Below are 23,750 nucleotides of genomic sequence, written 5' to 3'. Positions count from 1 at the left end.
CAGATTTTTATAGATTCTGAAATCGATTTCGCTGCAGGCTAATTACCATAATTGTCGCCCACGATGAAGATGACTAAAGGTCCCGTAATTTTCAAATTTTTATCTCATTGTTAATTCGTTACAATAGATTTTTTAATTCGATAAAATAATCTTTGATTTGGGTGCGAATGCTGTTATCGGTTTTAGTTCACATTCAGTGATGTTTCGTTGACTTCCGTCTTTTTGTGACTGTTGTCTTTTAGTCATTTTTTGGCACTAGGAACGAGATCAACAGTTTAGATCCAAATCCAAAGAGGTAGACAGGTAAGCGTCAGCTGGAATTCGAACACAGATTTTCAAAACTGAAGGCCGGTAGTACAATGTTCAGCGGACAGTCTCGGACTTCCCTGCTTTTGCGCCCTAAATGTCCCGAGTGAAGGAAAACCAATTATGGTCAATAACTGAAGCATTCGAAAACGCTTTTTTTTCCGTACAATGTTTTTCTATATGCAATGTTTTGTATTTAAATTAAAATAGCGTGTTTAATTTCGAGAGAAAAAATGTGATCAATTATCGCATAATACAATAATAATTATACTGGGCTTTTGGCCAATTATCGCATACATTTTATAGTAAACATAAATTTTGTTGATCAACTTTTTCTACGTGACTCCGGCCGTGTTGACAAAAATTTCGAAAATTGACTTTTGTTGATATTTTCTTAATTTCCTGCTGTTGTTTCGATCGTCAACCAATAAATATATTGAGGTTTTTCAAGGGCATTAAACTTCCGAAAGTACTTCTAGTTTCTCTTCTTCCAATTTTGATTGACAACTGATGAAAAACTGATTTTTTTTTTGTTAATGCCGCTGTGGTGGTCGAGTGGTTATAGTGCCGGACTGTGATGCGAGGATCCGGGTTCGAACCCCACAGTGGTGGTCGGCTGAAGTTGGTTTTCTGTGGTTCCCAACTTCAAGGCGCAAATGCGAGCCGATCTCCCCGTTAAAAAGTCTCGCCACAGAGAGCAACAGTCCTACAACGGTAAATCATTCAACCATAACACTTCACTCATAGTTTGTAAAACTGGGGGCAGATGACAGCACTACACATAACAAACATTACACAGAAACACACTTTACGTCAGGTTGCACTACACGTACACGCACATTCCCGCATGTACCGATTCGTTGGGGGGGGGGGTTCCGCGGGGGGGGGTGCATGTGTGGTGTAGTAGTAGTAGGTAGGGGCTCGGGGATCCATGATGTTCTTAAGTCAGCCACCTCGTTGGGCAATGTGCCTGTTGTGGCGTTGTATTTGTAATTGGTTTTGAAACTTGTTGATATTATTTTGTGTTCACCATTATAATCATGATTATATATACATGTTTTGTATAAATTTGTGATTTAATTTCAGGGGTAGAAATTGTAAAAAAAGAACATTGTTATACGTAATTGTTTCCATGCACTATCAATGTTCTTGTTATTTTGATTTGTATATTAATATTATTGTTTTTTATATTCGCATAGTATATTAATGTTTAGGAGGGGCAAATTTTCCATAAACCATCTATATCTGAGGCTTTAAATATTGTATTTATGGTTAATAATTAGTGTATCCATGTACCAGGCGCAGATTCTGGGGGTGGAAAGGTGATGGGGATGATCACTCTTCCCAAGAGCTGAAAAGTATGGGAAAAAGTTGGTGTGTCCCGTAAAATACAGGGCAATCCAAGGAACCTACACAATAAATCTCTCCTCCTATTTCCCTGGATCTGTGCCTGCCTTATACCAGCAGTGTAATTTTTTGGCCAGATTATTATTTAATTAAGAATCAACGAAGCACAAATTCAGATATAACAGATGTACAGACACTGTAACTGAAAGAAAATGTGGGCAACTGCTCCCATGTGGCAAAATTTAGGGGCAGGACAGTTTTAAATGGGAACAAAGAACACATTGTAAAGTTATAGAATTTTAAAGTGGCGGGAGACAGCAAAATCATGTTTTCCCAGATGACAAAATACCTAGTTACAGCCCTGCTTCAGGTGATTGACCCTGTAGATTTGCTATCATTGTAAACATCTTAAAGTTACCAAATCTTGATAAAATTGCTGGGAAAAAATCGAATGAGCAGGAAATATCGAGCTGCTGCAAGAAAGTTGCAATGAATTAGAATGTATTCCTAAATTTTTGTACAGCATGAAAATTGAAATTAGCTTTTTCGAAAATAAATGAGACATTTTTATAGAAAGTCAGGATGGCAAAAATTGCGGGAATGTTGTGTAAAATGCAGATCATGCAATCACCGTATATATATATATAGAAAATATACCATTTTCTGGCTGGGCCATCTTAAGAGCATCATGGGGACCCCTGGACAAATTGATTTTTCTGAGGCCTTACCTGGCAAATTCTGATAAAATGTAACTGCTCCTCATTTTTCTAAGGCCTCGGGCTGTGCCCAGGTTTGCCCATGCGTTAAGACGACACTGGTTTCTGGCGTGCAGACTGAAAAGGTTATGCACTCCTGGTTTTAGTCCTTTAAATATGTAAATAGTCGGGATTTTTTTTCATGCAAAGTTATTATTTTTTGTTCTGTATAGCAAAATACAATTTTCTGTATAGCTATTGGGAAAATTATAATTTGTGCAGTGGCCATACAGAAAATTGCTCTGTTATATAGAGCCCGGCTTATATGCAAATGTACAAATGCATATGCATTTACATATTTTAGTCTTTTTTAGCATTAATGCATATAATCAAAGAATTTTCAGAATAAGTGCATATTTTTGAAAGGTCATTTAAACTCAATCATTTTTTTATTATAATTTTTCAAATTAATTTTGCTCATAATATTTTCATAACATTGGTTTTTTTTTTCCCCAGAGGTGGAAATTAATAGAGATGTTTGTGATATAGTATTTTCCAAATATCAACCGTTTTATTGTAATGCTATTTCTAGAGATATGTCAAATGTGTTAAATTTTTGTAGAAAAAGTGTCGAAATTCTTCTGTTACTGGTATTTCGTTACTGAGCAGCTACAACAAACTAGCAATCGAAAATGCTTAAACAAAAGATAATATGAAAAAGTTATTTGCCCATATGGAGTATATATATATGGAGATATTGTTCTGAAAATAAATATGCACTAACAAAGAAAAAATATGCATTTTAAAAACATACCTTTTTTTCACGAGGTGATTTTTTAGTGCATATTTGCTCCTTTTAGGCATATATTTTGGAATTTGTAACTTTTTCGGGATTTGTTAGTGCATATTTCAAGGGTTTTTATGCATATTTTGGCATTTTTAAGCGCATATTTGTATATTTTACCACTGTTTTAGTGTATGTAACTTGGGCTCTAATTATTATTGTCATCAATTACCTAACTTGTGAAATCAATGCAAACATCATACAAAATTTTGTTAATTTTTTTATTCATATATTTGTAGTGGGACCTCTCACCTGGACAAAAGCAACAGAACTTAATGTCATAACTAACAAGTTGCTGATAGAATGTGCTTTGAAAACGTACTGTGACACAGAAGAAGCCAAAAGAATCGTCAGAGAGGAAGGCCTAAATTTTTCAATCATTAGAGTCCTAAATTTGGAGTCCAAAAGTAACTTCCTTTTTTTTTTTAATTTTGTATCCTGGTAATTTCTTTCAAGATTGCCTGGTAAAAATTTTTGTAATCATTACGGTGTAAGTCCTCCTATTTTATTAACTCTTTTTTACATAGATATTGAACTTACATACACTTTTTCCCCTATTCATCTTTAGATTTATTGAAGATCATAAACGTAGAGCAATTCAGAAACTTGAAGAAACTCTATCTGAGCAATAACTTCATCGAGAAGATTGAAAAACTTGGAGAGTTGACCAACCTTGTGTGTTTGGGTATGTGCTATGAATTTAGCTTAGAAGAATGATGCATAGTTAGGGAAAAATTTGTGACATCACAATTCCCTGTCAATATACAGTCGTCCCTCAGTATTCGCGGGCGTTACGTTCTGGGAGTGACAGCCCGCAAATACGAAAAATCTACAAATAACCCAAATCATAAACTTTTTTTTAGGCATTTCATTTATATCTTTGTATGCCAGAAGTAGAGGGAGGCATCTAGTCATTCTTCAGTGATTTTTTTTTTCAAACACCATAACGTCTGGTAGCCATTTAATATAATTGAGTGATGGCAGTTGTGCAGTATGGAAGTTACGTGCCCCAGGTGCTGGACTAGAGGAGGATGTGAATTTCATGCTTCAACTTCTCTTTCAACATTACAAATGGGCGCCAAAATGTGTGCTTGCCCTTGCTGATCAATCATGTAGTTGCTGCCCTGTACACAATGCAATCTTTTAGAAACATATTCAGAAGTCCCAAAGCAGAATATTTTGCATTGTTCTGCAATGAGCCCTCCGCTGACAGGAAATGTTCTGCGGTAAAGTTTCCTATAATATCATTTTCAACATTTTCCTTAAAATTGTTATGCAACACTAGTTGTTCTGCAATGTACATTGCAGTTCTTGATATATTCTGCTTTGGGGTTCAGAAGCACTAGAAAACTTTCAAGAGTGGGTTTATAAAATGCTCGTTTAATCACAAATAAATTATATTTTGTTCCAATATGAGAATTATATCACTGCAACAGTGTCTCCAAAAAACAGGAAGAGGTCGCGAATACGGAAATTGTGAATACGAAGACAGACTGTGTACTGTCAAACTCTTTTTTGACTGAAGTTGGTTTTCTTACTTTGAGGCTCAAAATGTTAGTCAATCTCCTTTGTAAAAATCTGCCCACATCGAATGACAGACTTTATCATTTTCAATTGCACGCATCAAAATATCCCTTCATTGCCTGTTTCGTCTCTACTAGATAGATGGCAGTACCTTAACACATACATGCTCTAAATTTTCAGTTGGGATCTACCATAACTGATTCTACCATAAACACCTCTTCAGAAGTGAATTGCCTCTGTGGGAATAGCCAACCAGCTTCGTGTGGTTTGAGGAGAAAAGAGTTAAGCTTTGTTTTAACAACCTTGGTTGTTACAAGACCTTAACAACAACATAACATTAATAAGCACTTGTCTGTGCCAATCCTTGTAGATAATACTGTTCACTTGCATTCATTGACCAAATACAATCTCCCATTTTAAAAAGTCTCTCCACAGAGAGCAGTCAGATCTTTAACATGATACTTGACATAACATGAAAATCAAATATTTACCATCTTCACTTCAAAATGTGAAAGACAGATGCAGTGCCGTCTTAATGCATGGGCCCATCTGGACATGCCCAGTGTGGGAGTGGAGGGGCATATAAAAATGAGATTTTGTTAAAATTTTTGAGAATAAGCATGCAAACTGGTAGCAAGGTATTTAGCCTATAGCCAGGTAGAAGCTTAAGAAAAAATAAATTCGCCCATTATGCTCTTAAGATGGCCCACAGACAGATGGTAGCACCAACATGAAACAAACACAACTGTGACAACATAAATATGTTAGGGCCACGTGTACCCACACGAAACATTTAACTGCATGTGTGGTTAAGTAGTAATATTAGAATATTGGCAGAATCTCTTGAAGCTGTATGATTTCTAATATGTTCTCTCCATTCTGCTATTATCGATAGCAAGTTATAAAGTGGGCACAATAATCCATGTCAGCAAAATACTTGCCTATAGGGTATCAAAGGATGTTTAGAGGTGTTGCGAGTTCGATGCCTGATTTGTGTCCTTGTCAGAATCTTTCCTGATGCAGGCGGTATGACAGAAACTTCAATAACATGACCACAGAAAACGATTGCTACCGAGTCCCATTCATGGAGTTAGCGCAAGAACCTCTTGGTGAGCATAAGAAAAACAAAATGTCAAGCTCTGTCATTCGGAATCAGCAATAAATTGTAGGTCCCAGTCTAATTAGTCCTCATGTGCAAAAAATGAAAGTGATGCAACAAAAATGATCAAATGATCACCTCTCAATGAGTATCAAAAAACAAGCCTGCCATTCGGAATCTGCAATAAATTGTAGGTCCCGGTCTAATTAGCCCTAGTGTGCAGAAAATGACCGTGGTGCGACCAAAATGATCAAATGATCAAGTTATGAGTATCATTCAAGGGATTGGAATCCTTAACTCTGTTCAATACATAACCGAACCATGAAAAATAAGCGATGCATCACAGATAATACTCATCCTCATTGCCTTCAGACTTTTCCAAAGGTCCAAACAAATGAAAGCTATGTGGTCACATTTGAAAGGTAAGGAGTGGATGATACAGAAACATCCATAGGTGAATGCAGAGAGCCATCACCTCATTTAAAAAAAATTGTGTTATGGGCACAGACCAGAGGGCAAACATTTACCCCCCCCCCCCCATTTACTACTCGCACCCTCAGCAGTGATTCCCCCATTCATTCGTGGAGCCTGTATGACTTTACAAAGACCTCCCAACCTTCACATGCTAATGGGAGATCTTAATATAAACATTCATTTGTGCTACATTTGTGTCAAGTATTGTTAGAATATGTGCATGATATTGCATGAAATTTATGTTTTTCCACCTTATGTCTGTCCTCAGATTTGTCTTTCAATAAAATCGAAACGATATGTGGTCTTGAGAACCTACGAAACCTAACAGATCTCAGTTTGGGTAACAACAAGATCAAGAAAGTTGAGAACTTGGAACTCTTGGAAAAGCTTGAGCTTCTCTCTTTGAAAGATAATCAGATCAGCGATTATGTGGATGTAAGTATGAATTATGTAAGGGTTATTCTCACGACATGGACAAAAAATGGAGGAAAAAATTAACAAAAATAAATGTCATCCAAAAAATTCAAAAAAAATTCTTAGTGACATTTCTTTACCTGCTAATGAATTAAATATACTCAGTAGTAAAGTTTGCTCAAAATTAATGGTGGAAAAATAAAATAAAATGTTACAGGTAGGCAAATCTGACATGGCATTTTGCCTATTTATGCACTAATTTATTATTTATGCTTGGCACACGCGCAACATATTTCACCTATTTTGGTTGCTCACTTTTAACTTGGACAGGCACAGATGCTCTGGACAGTTTTTTTTTTTTTTTTGTCAATCACATTTTTATTCCTTTTTTATTTGTGTTTTTCATACCATTTTACTTCAATTTTATGGGGACAACAGATTTATAATTTGTCTTTGTTTTGCTACAGCACAAGAAGTAATTTCGAAGCAAAGTTTTCAGATGAAACATTACTGCAGCTTGATGTTGCAACCAAGAAACCAGGATTTTTTTTATTCCCCCCAAACTTGTGATCAAACCTTCCTTATGGTTATCTAATGCCAGGAGAAAGACATTGTTACGTGTTTTGCAACACTGATAAAAAACTATGCATGTTGAAAACGTGCTGTTCACAATTAATGAATGTCTCTGAACTGAAACATGTGGTAATTTAATAAATAATAATTAATTGCATTATTAACTATTTATTAATTTAATAAATAATAATAATAATTAATTGCAAATAATTTTCAATTATGTGGTTCTCACAAAAAAAGTAGCCGGGAAAATGACATTTAATAAATGCACGCAGCTCTTTTTTCCCAAATAAATCTAATTTGTGAATTAATTTGCAATTCTAATTAATTTAAAAGTAAGTTCAAGTGATGGCTACATTCTTAACCTTCTCAATACAAAATTTGTTAGGTGGCTACTGATGTTGTAGGACTTGAACCAATGTTTTCCAAATGTCACAAATGGGCTGCAAAAAAAAAGCTGGGAAAAATTTTCATTTTCTATAAAATATTGATAAAAATATTTAAAATTATGTAAAGAATAAAATATGAAAGTCATAAAAAATATATATTATTGAAAATGTGGAGATATTTTTTAATGTAGAAATTTATCGTTTTAAAATTTTAAAAATGGGCTTGGACAGCCAGGGGAAGAACCTCAAGGAATTAAAATTTGTTCAAACAAATTTTAAAAAATATATTTTTGATGATAAATAAATTATAAATACTACTGTTACTTGTCAGAAACAAGAATATCAATAAAAGGTGACCAAAAAAAAATGTTTCGTGCTAAATATATTTAATTTAAAACTGTTGGGGGCACGATTCAAGCCAATTTTGTGAGAATCGCCCATGAATGAATTTTTATCATAAATACCAATCAAAATTTCCGTGGCATCTTTTGTAAGATGTTAACTCTATATCAAGTGATTGAGTGAAGTAAGTTTATTGATTTTCATGAGAATCTCATTTTGCTAAATCACATTTGCAATGAGTCATGCTGTTAAAATTCTGAAAGTAGGTTGTTGCCTAATTGGCAATTTCTGATTGCGCCAAGGTTCTGGCTTCTTGGTGACTCACTTTTTTTTGTGCCAAAGATCTTCAGAACTGTAGAAATTTAATAGGGCTGCCAAAAAAAAATTGCACAGCATTAAAATATTCACAAAATAAAAATAAAAATGTGATACCAAAAATCAATCAATGCCAACCAAATTCTTTGTATATATTGGTATTTAAAAAAATTTTAGCAGCACATTTTGGGCAAGAAACTGGACTTTCTCCTTCTGCTGGTATGACACCAATTTCTGTTAAAACTAAAGAATTTTTCCATCAGATCGGAGGCCATTGAATTTTCCAAAAATGGAAAAATTAGGGAGCCAAGGATGCATATTTAAGTAATGAGAAAAATAACGAGGACTAGGATACTGATGATAAAAAAGATGTGAAAATGGTGCTAAAAAGATAAGGTTGGCACATTAGTTTGAGAAACATTCCAGTCGCCAGTGGAAAATTTTGAAGGAGTCAAAGCGCCAAGGTGAACTATCTTCAACAAAAAAAACCCTGCCAATTTGGCTGCAACCTCGCTTATAAAATCATAGCCTGTAACGTCCTATGTATGTTTTTTCAATGACTGATTTCGATATGTATTATTGTTGTCTCGTCTCATTATTCTTGTTGCTGATTGTCATTGCGTGAAATGTTCCATTCATCCAGTAAAGATCAAACAGACCCTATCTTCTTCGGAAAAAACTAAAGTCAAACTTAACCGAGTCTTATTTATTCTTTAGGTCAAATATTTCTTCTCATTCCGAAGGCTCAGATCAGTGTGTTTCAAAGGGAATCCAATTCAGAAAGATGAGAACTATCAGTATAAGATCATAGCTTTCATCCCGAGCCTTCTCTATTTGGATTTCCAGCTGATTTCACAAGAAACGGTTTGTAAAAAACAAATAATGGCTAGTAAAGTTACGGGCACTACTATAACATTTCAAAATTAGGTATTGTTATCACATATGTACTTCTACTAGCATGAATATTAAATTTGTATACATTTTATTAATTTTTTTTTTTCAAAATGGTTTACATTCAGAGGAAGGAAGCTACAAGGATATGTGGGAAGGAACTGAAAAAGCTAATCCATGAAGACCAGGCACAAAAAGAGAAAGAAAGCGTTAGAGCTGAACAAGAGCGAATGCAGATGTTATACAAGGTCTCTGCTTTGAAATAACATTCAATAACAGACCCTTCTCTTTCGTAAAAAAATTGAATGCAGCAAAAAATCATGCATAAAGATATCCCTTATAATGATAATTGCGATATTACTCCTGAAAATGTACATATTGAGATGTATATGTTACAGTAAATGCGTGATAAATCTGTAATTATGTGTAATCGCCGATTATTATGTATAATCATCAATTTTCCCTGGTGAGTTGGATAAATTTCAGTGCCTTTGTTTCTATTGGTGACTGTGCACCATTCCCACATGGAGTTTGTACGTTTGATAATTGTAGACGAAAATATGGAAATATTTCAATTTAACCACTTAACAGTTTTGCCAATATGTAATCCATGCACTACTCATATTTTGCCATAAAAACTAAGTTAAAATAAGTTTGAAAAAGATAGAAAAATATCAATTTTTTACCGGCCTTGTTAATGCTGGCTTTCTTCATATTTATCAATGATTTATTCAAATTTATCAATGTGTAATATTGCTGATCAAATTTATCATCGGGGACTGAGATTCATGCATAATGTCTGGAAAATTTAAATTACTGATTAAAGATTTATCATATTTACCAATACGAGATGGGATTATGCATTATCACTGGTAAATGTGATAAATTTACAATATTTAGTGATTACGCATATTCACCATATTTTGATATTGCAAATACAAGGCCACAACAAGTAAAATGTCCAACAAGATGGCAGAGAAGATGCCAATAACAAATACATATGTTATATATTTCTAAAATACACGCACACAGCAACTCAATTAAAAATGTAATTATAAAAACTAAAAACCATATATACAAATGATAAAATATTATACAAAAAAAAAAGTTGTAGCTTTTCTGTGAGTGCATCTGAACCCTGCCCCCCCCCCCTCCAGCACTTTCCACCTCTGACTTCACGATTTACCAACCCACCACGACATTACTCTATATCCTCTTATCTCCCCTTTTTTATTATATTACCCTATAGTCCCGATGCCCTTTTCATATTAATACATTTCATCTGTGTGTAAACAATAGCTCATCATGACACTTTACATATATTATATATTCATAACACTATTATTGCATATATTTATATTCATAACTCTTTACGTTTCTCCAGTTGCTAGAGTATCATTATATGTGTTTCACTGAATTCAAATGATCATTTAAATCTTCAAACGTATGCTGTCATTAAATTTTGTCTGTTTTAGAAATTTTTAGACCATCTCATAAGTTTTAAACATTTTTTGCGAGCTTTTTAGCAAAATAAAAAACATGCCAGAAGCTGAAACACACACCAACCAAAAACGCCTGGAACTTAGGGGTATGACCTAATAAAGATTTTTAAACTATATATATATATAGTTATATATAGTTTAATTAAACTATATAATTATTAAACTATATAGTTTAATTAGCTATATAGTTTAATAAACTATATATATATAGTTTAATAAAGCATATATATATATATATATATATATATATAATATGTGCAATACTTTCTGAAGAAAATGTGAATATGTGATGGAAATGAAGTATTTCCATGATATACTGGATCAGTGGTGATTGAACTACTCATGATTTTATGCTTTGACATTCTGATGCAAAGTTAGCAATTCATGGTATTAGTCTAAAAAATTGATTTCAAACCACATTCGGACAAAAACACAGATGTAATGCATTCCCACCTGAGCAGTGTTATAGCCAACATAATGATACTGTGGAACTTCCTATCTGTGATCCCGGCATGTCCTAACGCTCTGGGAAAAATGCTTATATCTCATTTGGGACAGTTGGTTTCATTTGTTCTATCCATAACAGACACTTTCAGTTCGCCAACACTTTTGCAGAATAGGGTTTTAATTATTGTTTAACTTCCTCTTAATGGACACTTTCAGTCAGTGGTAGTCTACAAACCTGTAGGTGTCCAATATCAAGAGGTTCCACTGTATAAATATTTATCACAAACTCCTGCTGAATCAAATTTTCTGGTGGTAATTTGAATTGGTATAGCAAAAATTATTTTCCATGTTGTACAAAAGAGAAATTCTGCTATGAACCATAAAAATGACACATATTCGGTATCATGTGTCAACAAACAAAATTGTTTTATATCTTGTCTCTTATAGGATGCATCTCTGGAGGGCATGGGGGAGTATGAGTTCTTGGATCGAATCCTAAATTCCCATAAACTGGGTCACAGACTTTTCACGTATCCAGCTCTTTCAGACATGTTCAATGAATATCCTTTGATGTATATATTTTCAATTTATGTACTCATAATTATTTACATATGTAGTTTTTGTTTTCAATGTATCTGGATAATTCTCACGAAATTGGCTTAAATTGTGTCTACAGCTGTTTACATTAAATATATTTGACACAGAACTTTTTTTTTCATCACTTTCTATTTATATTCCAGTTTCTAAAAAGTCGCCACTCTGTTTTTAATTTTTTCATCAATAGATTTTTCAAATTTTCTTGAAGTAATTCTCATTTCTTAAGAAAACATCCTTCTTTTGGCTGTTCCCAGTGCATTTTTCAAATTTTAAAATGATAATTTTCTATCTTAGAGCAAAAACATATTGCACTTTTTAGGATCAGTTTACTTTCATATTTTTTCCTTTTCATAAGTTTAAATAGTTTTTATCAATATTTTATAGCCAAATGAAAAATTTTCCCAGCTTTTTTTTTTCATTTGTGACATTTGGAAAACATTGGTTCAAGTCCTACAGTTGCCACCTATCAAATTGTGTGTTGAGAAGGTGAAGAATAATGTAGCCATCACTTGAACCTCATTTAAATCAATTGGAATTAATTATTAATTCCAAAAATTATATTTATTGAGAAAAAAGAGGCGAGTGTTTTTATTAAATGTCCTTCTGGTTTTTTTTTTCAAGAAATATGTATTTGAAAATTCTTTTCACTTTACCAAGTGTTTCAGTTCCGAGACATCTATTACTTCTGAAAAGCACATATTTTCAGCATGCTTAATTTTTGACCAGTGTTGCAAAACGTAAAAATGTCTTTCTCAGCATTAGGTTACCAGAAGAGAGGTTTTTATCATAAGCTGTCTCTAAGAGGGAAAAAATCCAAATTTCTTGGTTGCAACATTAAGCTGCAGTAATGTTTCATCTAAAGACTTTCTTTTCAGAATGCAACTTGTGCTGCAGCAAAACAGACAAATTATTAATCTGTTGTCCCCGATAAAATTGACGAGAAAAAAAGGCAAGAAACACAAATGCAATTGATAAAAAAATTATTCAGAGTATCAGTGCTTGTCCAAGTTGAAAATAAAATACCAAAATATATGGAACATGCCTCACGAGTATCAAGCATAAATATCAAGTTAAGTGCTAAAGCAGGCAAAATGCCTTTTCGGATTTGCCATGGTTAAATTTAAATTAAGTTTTTTCATCATGCATTTTTAACAGACTTCATTGTTGACTATATCTCATTTATTAGCAGGTAAAGAAGTGTCCCTAAGAATATTTTTTGGATGACTTTTTTTTAATTATTTTTTTCACATTTTTGTCCCATTTCGTGAGAATGACCCATTTGCCATGTCCCTGCTAACCATATCAAGTGCTTTTTGCACGTTCAAAGTTACCTTATTTATGATATCTATAATATATTTTTTGTAAGAACCGGACATATCCCATTTTATATCTCAGAAAGGAAAAAAAAGCATTGTTAGGGAATATGGTTTGACCTGCTCATAATGAACAGAAGATATAATAAAGTTTTTCCATCGGGGGGGGGGGGGCATCTTAAATTTTATATTACAGATGAGAAAAAATAATTTTTAACCTGATTTTTTAAGTCTTCCCGTTCTTTTAAGTTTTTCCTCTCCCCCGAACTTTATGGGGGGAAGATTATGTATGCTTTCAACAAATATACCTAAAAATGGTGCTAAAAAATAGGAATAGAAATGTCCAGGGCATTGATTTTTTTGAGAGGAATGTGTGTCAATTTTTTTATTTTTTAACAAGAATACATGTCAGTGCTTATGTCTTCAGCTATCGGATTGGACTTACGAACGTCCTGGAAAAGTCTACTTGAAGTTCCAGTGTGAACAAAGAACTATTTGGGGGGGGGGGGGGGGGTCACTGTTTACACCGTCTCTTGGTCCATATCAGTTTTCCTCTCTTGTTTTGTACTACCTGAGCACCACAAGCCTGAATTTTAGGGCTGTAAATCAATTAATCAGTTATTATAATATTACTAAAATATAATCCTATATTTTAATATAATCAATTATATAACTATCGTAATTAGTCACAGAATGGATTGTCACTTCACATGCTTTATACATAGACTGAAAATTTTAGTTGATTTATTTCTAGAAATAAAACTACCTCCCAATAATGGCCACCTCCTGATACTGGCCATTGTTGGGAGATTTTACTGTATTAATTTACATTATTTATCTCAAATTTTCCTTCCATCCTCATAATCATAAAATTTTGCAAAATCCCAAGATGGGGTTATTTTATTGTTTTGTCTGCAGCAGTTTTTTTTCTGGTAGTTTCTATACTAAAAACTACTCTTGTAATGATAATGAGAATAATTTATCGAAAAAAACTGAATTAAATTTATTAGACCAGTAACAATTAAAATTACAATTATAGCAGACAAATACAATTACAATTATAGCGACAAACTATCCAAGTTTGTCGTCATACAAATGAGACCAAAACTAAAAAAAAAAATAATGTTCAATTTTATAACAGCACTGTAAGGTTCTAAAATATTGGTTAATTCTAAGTTATCAATGACTGGAAATTCAAGCCCAGTAGTGGGAATGCATGAAAAAATTGGAGTGGTCTCTGTCACACATCTCTCTCAGAGCCTACCGAGACTTGGGAGACTAAAATGAATATCACTCAGTAGCCCTAGTGACAATGTAATTTGATTCCATGATTTTTGAGAGTAACTGTGTAAATAGGTGTAGGGGCCAAGAATATATTTTTGCCAAAGAGCGCTATCATACTGTTAGGACGTTAATGCACACTCTCTTCTATCCTATAGCTGGGCTTCTGAGCCTAATCATCAAAATTTTCAAGCCAGTACAAATATACCAAAGTTAGCGTATAACAAATATTTCCACAGCTTCCTTAGACTTTGCTATATCTTGAATTCGTCTGCCTGTTAGATCACATGTAAAGTTTCACTATTGCATGATCAAATGGTCTTCATTTGTTGTTACTGATTATCAGGCTCTCGTCCTTAACACATTTTGAAGTTTTGTGCTACATTCAATTCTACATGTATCGAATGGTTACAACAGGGTATGAAGACATACGAGATGAAAACGCAGGAAGTGAGTGACTTTTCGTCATGCTCTGAAAGACTCATTGTTGAAGAGCTATCCTCAGCAAGAAAGCATTTAAATGATTTCCAAGAATTGAAGCGAAATGTGAGTGTCTATTGATTTTTTTTTTTTTTCATTTGAGAGCATAATGTCTTCAGTGAATAATTTTTTCGTAGATAGTTCTCCATAAAACATAGATGGTCTCTCGCTGTGTATATGAAAAACTTTCTGAACACTATCATCTCAGTCCAAAAACTAACAAAATGGGAAAAAACGTGCAGGTGTACAAATTCAAATTAATGACCTCCTCTGTTTCCAGTATTGGCATGACCCTCATTGGTAGGGACTCGTTTTGCAATAGATCAAGCCATATTTGGTCTATTCACTCAAATGCAAGATGACCCTTCAGCCTGAAAGACTGAATGACAGCCATAAAAACCTGAAGGAATGCTTGTCAGACGTAAATAATTACTACCAACATCCAGAGGCGTCCAAAGTGTTTCTAAGGGGTCATTTTCAAGTTCGATGTGGGGGGTTTCCAATTTGCTGACTTTTGATGACGGGGGGGGGGGTTAAGATGATGCTTACGTCATCAACCGCCCTTTATAAAAGTATATAATATTCATATTATGGCATCTTACTCATTGCAGCAGAAATGAGAAAAAACCTTTCACTAGTTTGTGAGTATAACTGAACTAACATTCTCCTTATTAATATGTCCCCTACAGAGTCACTTTAGTGATTTCTAAATATTTCGCGGATCCAAGTGATCTGGAAATGTGCCATGCATCATTCAAATGATCTGTAATTATGCTGCAGATTACATAAGTAATCTGGGAATGTGTCACATCTTTTTTCAATAAGCAGACATTTTTTCAATTTAGTGCAGGTGATAGTGCTTCCTCATCCCAACTCCAGGAACAATAAACCAAGGAAGAAAAATATTACATATCTTTTTCTATTATTTATACTGTAAGCATATTCCATTTCAAAGGGAAGGGGGAAAGAGGGTTATATTTCTAACACGTCTTTTCCCTTCTATTATCAAAATATGAACAAAAGCTGACTCCGTCCACTGGCAGTCAATATGACCGGTTAGGGGATGGAAAGCATATTCTTAGAAAAAGCACAATTAAAAAGCATCTAGGCTCATAATTGCTGAAACACAATAAAGCATCCAGTTAGGTTAGATATATCAAAATTTCCAAAATACAAAGCATCAAGTTAGGCAAAATATCTCATAATGGCTGCTGATGAGATTAATGGCCTAGAACCATGGCATGGCTATATTCAGACACGCATCGGTAAAAAACTAGAGAAAGTAATATGTATAGGCCATCTATATACATTATTTTAAAAATTTCTTCTTTAAAAAAAGTTGAAATCATCAGAAGATGATTGAGCAGGACACTATGCTCATCATCTATAGGTGATCAGAACACTTTAAGGGTTAAGGAAACCCTAAATATGACCCTGCTCATATTTAGGGGGACTAATATAACTCAACTAATATAACACTTAATATATAACCCGATATCTGCCACTGTGATAGCATTTTCAGCTTTGGCAAGAGTCGAGCTTATACACGAATATATGTGGTATAAACGTCCGAGAAGGCATCAAAATATATTTTTTCTATTGTTATGTGTAACTAATCCAATACAGCTGCTATATATATATATAGCCATATATATCACACATTGACTATAAAAAAAATGGATTTGGCACCTACCGTACCGTCTTACATCAACACATCGAACATTGGTCAGGGATCTCCAGCCACTTTACAAATTGGCTGGCCAAAGCCTGGATCATTTCTACAAATTAGATTGCCAAGACTCCCTGCCATTTTGCAAACTGGCCGCACTTTGGGATTTGGCAGTCGAAAAGTACATTATATGTGACGGGAAAAAAATCACTAAACAGGAGTATAGAAAGTACAAGGAGGGAAAGAAAACTTTCTTTTACAGGGTTACAATGAAACTTTGCAATGATGAGAAAAGAGGTAAAAAGACCAGGGAGAGCTGAATTTAATTTCTTCTCTTTGTTTTGGGTCAAGATATCTGGTCCCTGATCATTAAAGGGTTCATTGATTAAATTTTTTTAATATCACAGATTCTCTTGCAAATGGGTCTGCTAAACCAGAGTAGCGTCGAAGACAAAGAAGTAGTGGAAAATATAAATGAACTTGCTTCGTATCTGAATCAAGAAACAAAGGAATTCTGGCATCTCATGATGTCTTTGGAGATGGAGCTGTCAGCCAAGATACATGTGAGTTTCCAGTATTGTAGCAAAATAGTTTTAGCACATGGCATGATTGCTTACAATTTGTTTTGTAGATCAATGATGAAAGTAGATGCTATCTGGAGTGAACGACTTTTGGATGAGATAAGAAATCATACATTAGCTTTTTATAGAGAGACTTTTAAAGCAAAAATGGAAAATTGTAAAACAGAATCGCTCCATAAATTTTGTTTCATTTTAGAAAATACAAAATGTTTTCCAAGCCTACCTGACAGAGCTGACAGAAAATTTCCAACCCAAAGTTACAGACTTCTATACAAGGCTTCAAACAAGCTATGGTAATTTCATGGAACGCATCACAAATTTTTTTGCTGAATGGTACAAAAAGTCAAGCGACGAAAAGCAGCAGGCAATCAGGATAGTGGAAAGCAACTATGGAGATTTAGACCCTGATATGATAGAGGTAATGCAACAGATGTATTAGAATATAAGTGTAATAGAAAATTTAAGTTGATAAATTAAATGGCCATTAATTTGAAGTATTATCTGTACCAGTGATTCTTGACCTGGGACCCATATGCCACCCGCCCCGCCCCCTGCAGTCCTGAGATTATTTAAGGAGACTACAATTAAAAATCAAGGGGGGGGGGTGCCACAGAGAGCAGTGAAAAATCATATCCAATGTGAAGAAATAAGGCCTGGAATATACATGCTCAGACCTGCCAACTCTCCGGATTTAATCGGTAGACTCCAGATTTTTCATCTTTCCTCCCACTCTCCGGATTTTGGCAGAGAATTAGATTTTACGCGAGCTTTCACGTTGTCGTTAAGGAAAACACCCATAGAGGACAGCCGTGGTCATTTCCATCGAGCAACTGGGTGAACAAGTCTTGGTGACCGCATTTAACACTAGAACCGCGGAGTGGGTCAATTTGACCCAAATCAAACTTCGTTTTCATTTATCTCTAAAACTTACAGGTAGATGTTAAACAAATTTCGTGACTTTTCATGATATGATAATTAATTCACGAAAATTTTATTATCTTCCCATTCCATGTTCCAGAGCTATAAGCACTTATACCTAGAACCGCGGTTTGGGTCATTTTGACCCAATGTACTATTCTATAGGAAAAAAGGGTGTATAATTTTCTTGGAAGTGGTTACCATTTATAAAAAGTATTTGTAAACAAAGATAGTGAAGAATAAAGGTCTTTCAAGGTCAAAGCCAATTCATTGTCAGAGCAGATTATTATTTTGTTTTCAATGGAGGAATGGCACACACACACAAGTAGAGATAAATATTTTTTTTCCTTTGTAAACTTGAATACCTGGAATTTTGACGGTACTCAATAAAGATTTTGGGAATGTAAAAGTTTAACTCTAGAAAAAATGTGTAGTTTCTGTAGACAAACGATGTCAGAAAAAGAATAAAATTCTGGCCTGCACCAAGTAGGTTTTGAATGGATTTCCAAATCTTGGGAAGTATCAGCGTCCAACGAATCTCTCTCTTTCAGAGCACATAGTGATGCAACTGATCAAGTCATTTGAGAACAAGGGCAGAAATTCCTCAACCGACACTTTTTTTCACTACACTGAAGCTGGCTCAAATGCTAAAAGCCAAAAAATACGAGCTTAGTAGAGACGGTGAGACAAAATCGAAGAGCAATATTATCTGATGCAATAAAGTTAGTGAAACTACAGTTGTGTAGAACAATGATGCCACAATTACAATTTATCAAGGAAAGAATGATATAAGTTTTTCATTACTCGGCACGCTTCATCTGGCAGTCTATATTAGCAGTAGTAGCCCCAAAATGCTTCCAAACACACAGAAACTATTTCACACTACAATTCAGCAAAGTGTAACGATCATAGTTGTAGCGATCAAATGCCCAGAAAATATTCGGTGAAGGTGGCATCACAGACATTTTCTACAACATCCTGGACCTCACTATAAAAATATTCCTGTATTTTGTACTGAGCAGTACAGAAGGCCAGAATTAGTTTTTGGAAAGCAGTTTCTCTAAAATCTTATTGAAGAACTGCGTGCAAAAGGAAACGTTCGTGCGCTCTTGATCATGTAACTATTCGTGAGCGATCAAAATAATAATAGTAATAAATAAAAATAAACAATCTGATTTGTCAGGTGACATAAAAATGTGGAAACAAAACTGTTAATTTTTGCATGGGATGTGCAACTTCAACATGCGATGAATGTGCAAGAATAATAATAAAAAAAAATTGCTCAACTGCTTATCATAAATTCCACGTATCAGTAAGAAATCAATACTTATTTGACAGAATCATATTTATAGACTTTCTCATATGCAATTTCACACTCTTATTTTACATCTTTGTCCTATTATAAGATTACTGAAAAATGTTTTTGGACCGAATATAGTAAATAATGTATACTAAATCTTATTTTTACTGAATTACATAATTTTTTAGCTAATTTTGAAGCCCATTATATATTCAAATATAATTTTCCATTATGAATATGCAATTAAACAACATTGAATAAGAGTAAGCAAAAACCCAGGAACCAAAAATAAATTCCTGTTTCTTCGCTATGAAATACCATTTTTTCACAGTTTGGGTCAATTTGACCCAGTCCGCGGTTCTAGGTATACCGAAAGTGCCGCGGTTCTAGTGTTAAGCAACTGGTAAAGATGTGACTTTGTTTACGTAGCATTTATCGGCAATCATTTATCAGGGGTATGACCCTGTATAATCGTTATTGTATTTCATTAACAGCCGCTTGGTAAACACAAGTTTTTTTGCCAGCAGCTTTGTATTTTGAAGTTTTTTAAATTGTTTCCTCCGGTTAAATGTCTTCAGAAAGAAAATATAAAGCTTTAAGCTATATAAAGCTTTTAAGAGTTCATATATCCAAGATTATCAATCACTGATAGCATCCACGAAAGGAAACATTTATGTTTTATGAACACTATGTAGATGTGATTTCTCTATTCTGCATGAAAAGACTGACATGGAATTATATTCTGCTCGGGAGGAGGGCAATGCAGAACCTTCCTTGGAGGGGGGGGGGGAGAGTGTGTTAACATGTGAGTGGTCAAAACAGTGACTTAGAGTATGGGGGGGGGGGGGGTCAGGTCAGTGAGTGAGCAAAAGAAAACCAAGAAAGTGTGCAAGCGAGTCAATGATAAAAAGAGTTACTTAGAGAGTAAGTTAACGTGGGAGTGACCATGACCAGAAGAGTTATCTTCTAGAGAATGTGTGTAAGCATGAAAGTGACAAAAAGAGTGACCTAGAGCACGAGGGAACCAGGTCTGTGATCAAGCAAAAACAAAAAACCAAGAAAATATGCTAGCATATCAATGACTAAAAGAGAGACCTAGAATCTGAGCAAGCATGTGAATGACCAAGGGTGGTATTCACCAACATGTTTTAAACTATAGTCACAATTTTTTGATAAGAGATCGACACGGATTGGTTAAATTCAGGTTTTTAACCAATCTATGTTGATCTCTTATCCAAACATTGTGACTACAGTTTAAACCATCTCAGTGAATATGGCCCCAAAAGACCTAGAGTGTAACATGGTTATCAAAGTTACTAAAAGAGTTACCTGGAGAATGTGTGTAAGCATGGTAGTGCAAAAAGAGTGATTCAGAGCACAAGAGACAAGGTCAGTGAGCGCCTGAGTGGTGCAGTGGTAAGATGTTCGTCTTCTACCATGAAGACTGTCAAGGTCCATGGGTTTGAATCCTGGAAAGATCAGAAAAGTTCTTTACCTACCGAGCCTGGGGCAACCACTAATAGATGGCACACACCATCACTTCCCACCCAACTCCACTGGTTGGAAATTGCTATATGTCAATGCATGACCAGAGTTGGTGTGTGGTAAAGTAAGGTCAGCAAGCAAAAGGAAAACCAAGAAAGTGTGCAAGCATGTGATTGACAGATAGATGGACCCAGAGAGTGTGAGCAAGAGTGACTGAGAAAGTGTACAAGCACGTGAGTGACAAAAAGAGTGGCTAAGAGACATGTATTTACAGGGGCAGGGCCAAGTGGGTTATCTAGCAATACCTCGTATAAAAACATAGGAGGTAATTGGCTATGACCCAGGGCGGCAAATTTGAGGAATAAGTGGTCGAGAAACTTGAACTATAAAGGGAAAAGGGCAGTAAAATTTGCCTAGACACGGTGAGGCAGCCCTGCATTAACCTCCCACAAGAGGGAAGCTCACTGAACTCTTATGAGTGAAAAAAGGTCAAGAAACTCTGGTCTGTACTTGTTACAATGAAATATTTATTATGAGATGCAGACAATTCAACTTTCAAGCTTTGCCATCAAGTTTTTCAGCAACATTAATTCTTATGAGTCGCAATGTTTTTCGCTCCAATTAAACAAAGCAATTTGAAAAACACTAAAAAGATGTATTTTTGCTTATTGCATTTTCCTTGCTTTTATTACCTATTTTTATCTTCTTTTTTTTTTTTTTTTTTTTTTTTTTGAGTCATTATTTTATCATGTACAAGATAATTTTGGGCTGCAATAATTTCTTCACTTTGAGGTTTGTTCAAAAAATATCCTGCCATAATTTCATGCATAAATCAATGAAGCTAGAGCCGTGGTTTGATACACATATGTAAGAGATTCTAATGCATATGACAGAATTTTTTCCTGCCTACAGAACCTGGCAGACTGCCTATGAGTGGGTGCCGTCGGATTTTTGTTTTTGACAATATGGCAGAAAAACTTTAACGCTTGCTACTGCATTATATTTTGTGTAAAGCTTGATGATTCCCAATAGAAGTAGTACTACGAAGAGGTTCTGCATCACCTTTGTGATGAAGAACCTGGACCTGTGAGCAGCAGACAAATGGCAGTTCCATGATAATGCAATGCCCTTTCTTCACATTTGATACTTCCTGACGGACTAACATATCTGTGCTTTGTAAGGCTCTCTACTCCTGACATGGCTCCACATGACTTTTGGTTCTTCCTCAAGATGAAAATGACCTGATATCAGTCCAGGGAAGACGGATCATCTGAGAATCATCTTAAAAGGTGTGTTCCGATACTGCTTGCAACAGTGGCAGAAGCATTGGAAAATGTGTGTAGCACCCAAGGAGATTACTTTAAAGAAGATGAAGATAAAATTGTTGTATCTGAATGCATTTTTTATGAAGATAGGTCAGATACTTTTTGAACCAACCTCGTATTAACTAAAAATTATCTGGTTTATGGAAATTTTACCTCTGACATGTTTTGTCCCCAGTACATTTCGTCTGACCTGACTGAGCAACCAAGTAAGTGGCTGAATGACCATAAGACTGACCAAGTGGGTGACTGTATGGTAGCCTATTTGAAGTGTGAGTGACTATATGAGTGAACGACCAGGTGAGTGTGTGACTGCATGAGTTAATGGTGTATGAGACACAAAGAGTGACCAGTTGAAGGGGTGAAAGATTGTATGCGTGGATAAGTGAGTGGGTGCGTGACCATGAGTGACCAATTGAAGGGGTGAGTGGGTCATGACCATATAAGAAATCAAGTGATTGTGGTGACTCATACGGTCACACACCCGATCAGGACAGGCGAAATGCCATGGCAAAGTGTACCAGAGACAAAATGTACTGGCAAAATTTCCAAATCCCACAATACCTCAGAGTTCTGGGCAAACAAGGGTTAGATAATCGTGGTTTTGCTGTAATCAACTTTTACCTTTTCCCATATTTTCTTCGTTTCACACTTCCAAATCAACCCACTTAACAAGGTTTGCGACTAATGAAATTTAAATGTGCATACAGTGTGTTAATTTTATTTTCTTTCATCAATATTACTTCCATTAGTTGTTGGACAATGATGAAGATATAGATAGAATCCTCAAGGAATGTACCACGGTGCATAGGTCAATAATACAAGAAAAGTACACATCTCTCCAAGACCATCTAAAGTCATGGCTGGTTCAAACTGTGAGTAAGTATCAAGAAGAGGAACTGGAAAGGCACAGGCAACGAATAATCGAAATAATGCTTTATTACAGGTCTGCTGAAAAAGAGCTGGAAGAGATGTGTCAGTACTGTTATGTTCTAAAATTCATGTAATGTATGGTTCAGGAAAGAAAAGTTTATACGTATTCAGATGTATAATTTTAAATTTCTTATCGTGTAAATAATATTTTTCACATACAATCAATATTTTTTATGCATATGAATAAACCTAATTAGTTTGAAATGATGTATCTCCTTATTAAATGAAGTTGTACAAAGTACCCTCAGTACATGCAGTCAAACTTGGTTATAATGGCATCGAAGAATCCACGAAATTTTATTACAACCGTGGTTGATGTATTTAAAACATTTTTTGACAAAAAATATATAATCAGAGGCAATCAAATGCTGTGCATGAAGTTTTAATTTCCTAATGTGATTAGGGTGGCCATATTTAATCATGAAAAATATAAGACACGGATAATACTATGGAACATTACTGATTTTCTCCAAACATGTTGGCAAAAACAACATGTTGCTTATAAACAACCTTTGGCGAGAAATAGTGATACAGCAAGTCTGCTAAAATGAATTCCATGGGGGGAGAAAAATGAACGTTAAAAATATGGGAGGTGAATATTTATAGTCATATTCATTATAACGCAATTTATAAATTATACAAATTACCCACATCTCTGATTCCAGTAAAGATTAGGGATTAAAGCAAGCTTCGATGACAAATTAAACGT

General features: G+C 34.7%; 1 protein-coding gene across 1 annotated transcript; it reads left to right on the top strand.

Moving 5' to 3' along the window:
* Positions 1 to 658: 658 nt before the first annotated feature.
* Positions 659 to 23,747, top strand: LOC149078177 (dynein regulatory complex subunit 3-like). The gene is made up of 11 exons (XM_089241771.1): positions 659 to 1,020; positions 3,432 to 3,599; positions 3,761 to 3,877; positions 6,558 to 6,724; positions 9,040 to 9,186; positions 9,342 to 9,461; positions 11,610 to 11,722; positions 14,725 to 14,899; positions 16,910 to 17,065; positions 17,280 to 17,501; positions 22,861 to 23,747. The coding sequence occupies exons 1-11, from the start codon at positions 963 to 965 to the stop codon at positions 23,113 to 23,115; spliced, it is 1,698 nt and encodes a 565-aa protein (XP_089097897.1). The 5' UTR covers positions 659 to 962; the 3' UTR covers positions 23,116 to 23,747.
* Positions 23,748 to 23,750: the final 3 nt, after the last annotated feature.

The sequence above is a fragment of the Pholcus phalangioides genome, unplaced genomic scaffold (genome assembly GCF_987345545.1).
Source record: "Pholcus phalangioides strain wild (caught in Gottingen) unplaced genomic scaffold, Ppha-v1.0 ptg000014l_1, whole genome shotgun sequence".
Lineage (NCBI taxonomy): Eukaryota > Metazoa > Arthropoda > Arachnida > Araneae > Pholcidae > Pholcus > Pholcus phalangioides.
This window is presented reverse-complemented; position numbering and strand designations above follow the sequence as displayed.

Coding starts and splice junctions, on each gene's coding strand:
- LOC149078177 (XM_089241771.1), top strand. CDS start 963: ATGCGAGCCGATCTCCCCGTTAAAAAGTCTCGCCACAGAGAGCAACAG. Junction 6,725..9,039: donor AGATCAGCGATTATGTGGAT/GTAAGTATGAAT, acceptor TTTATTCTTTAG/GTCAAATATTTCTTCTCATT. Junction 17,066..17,279: donor AGCTGTCAGCCAAGATACAT/GTGAGTTTCCAG, acceptor GTTTCATTTTAG/AAAATACAAAATGTTTTCCA.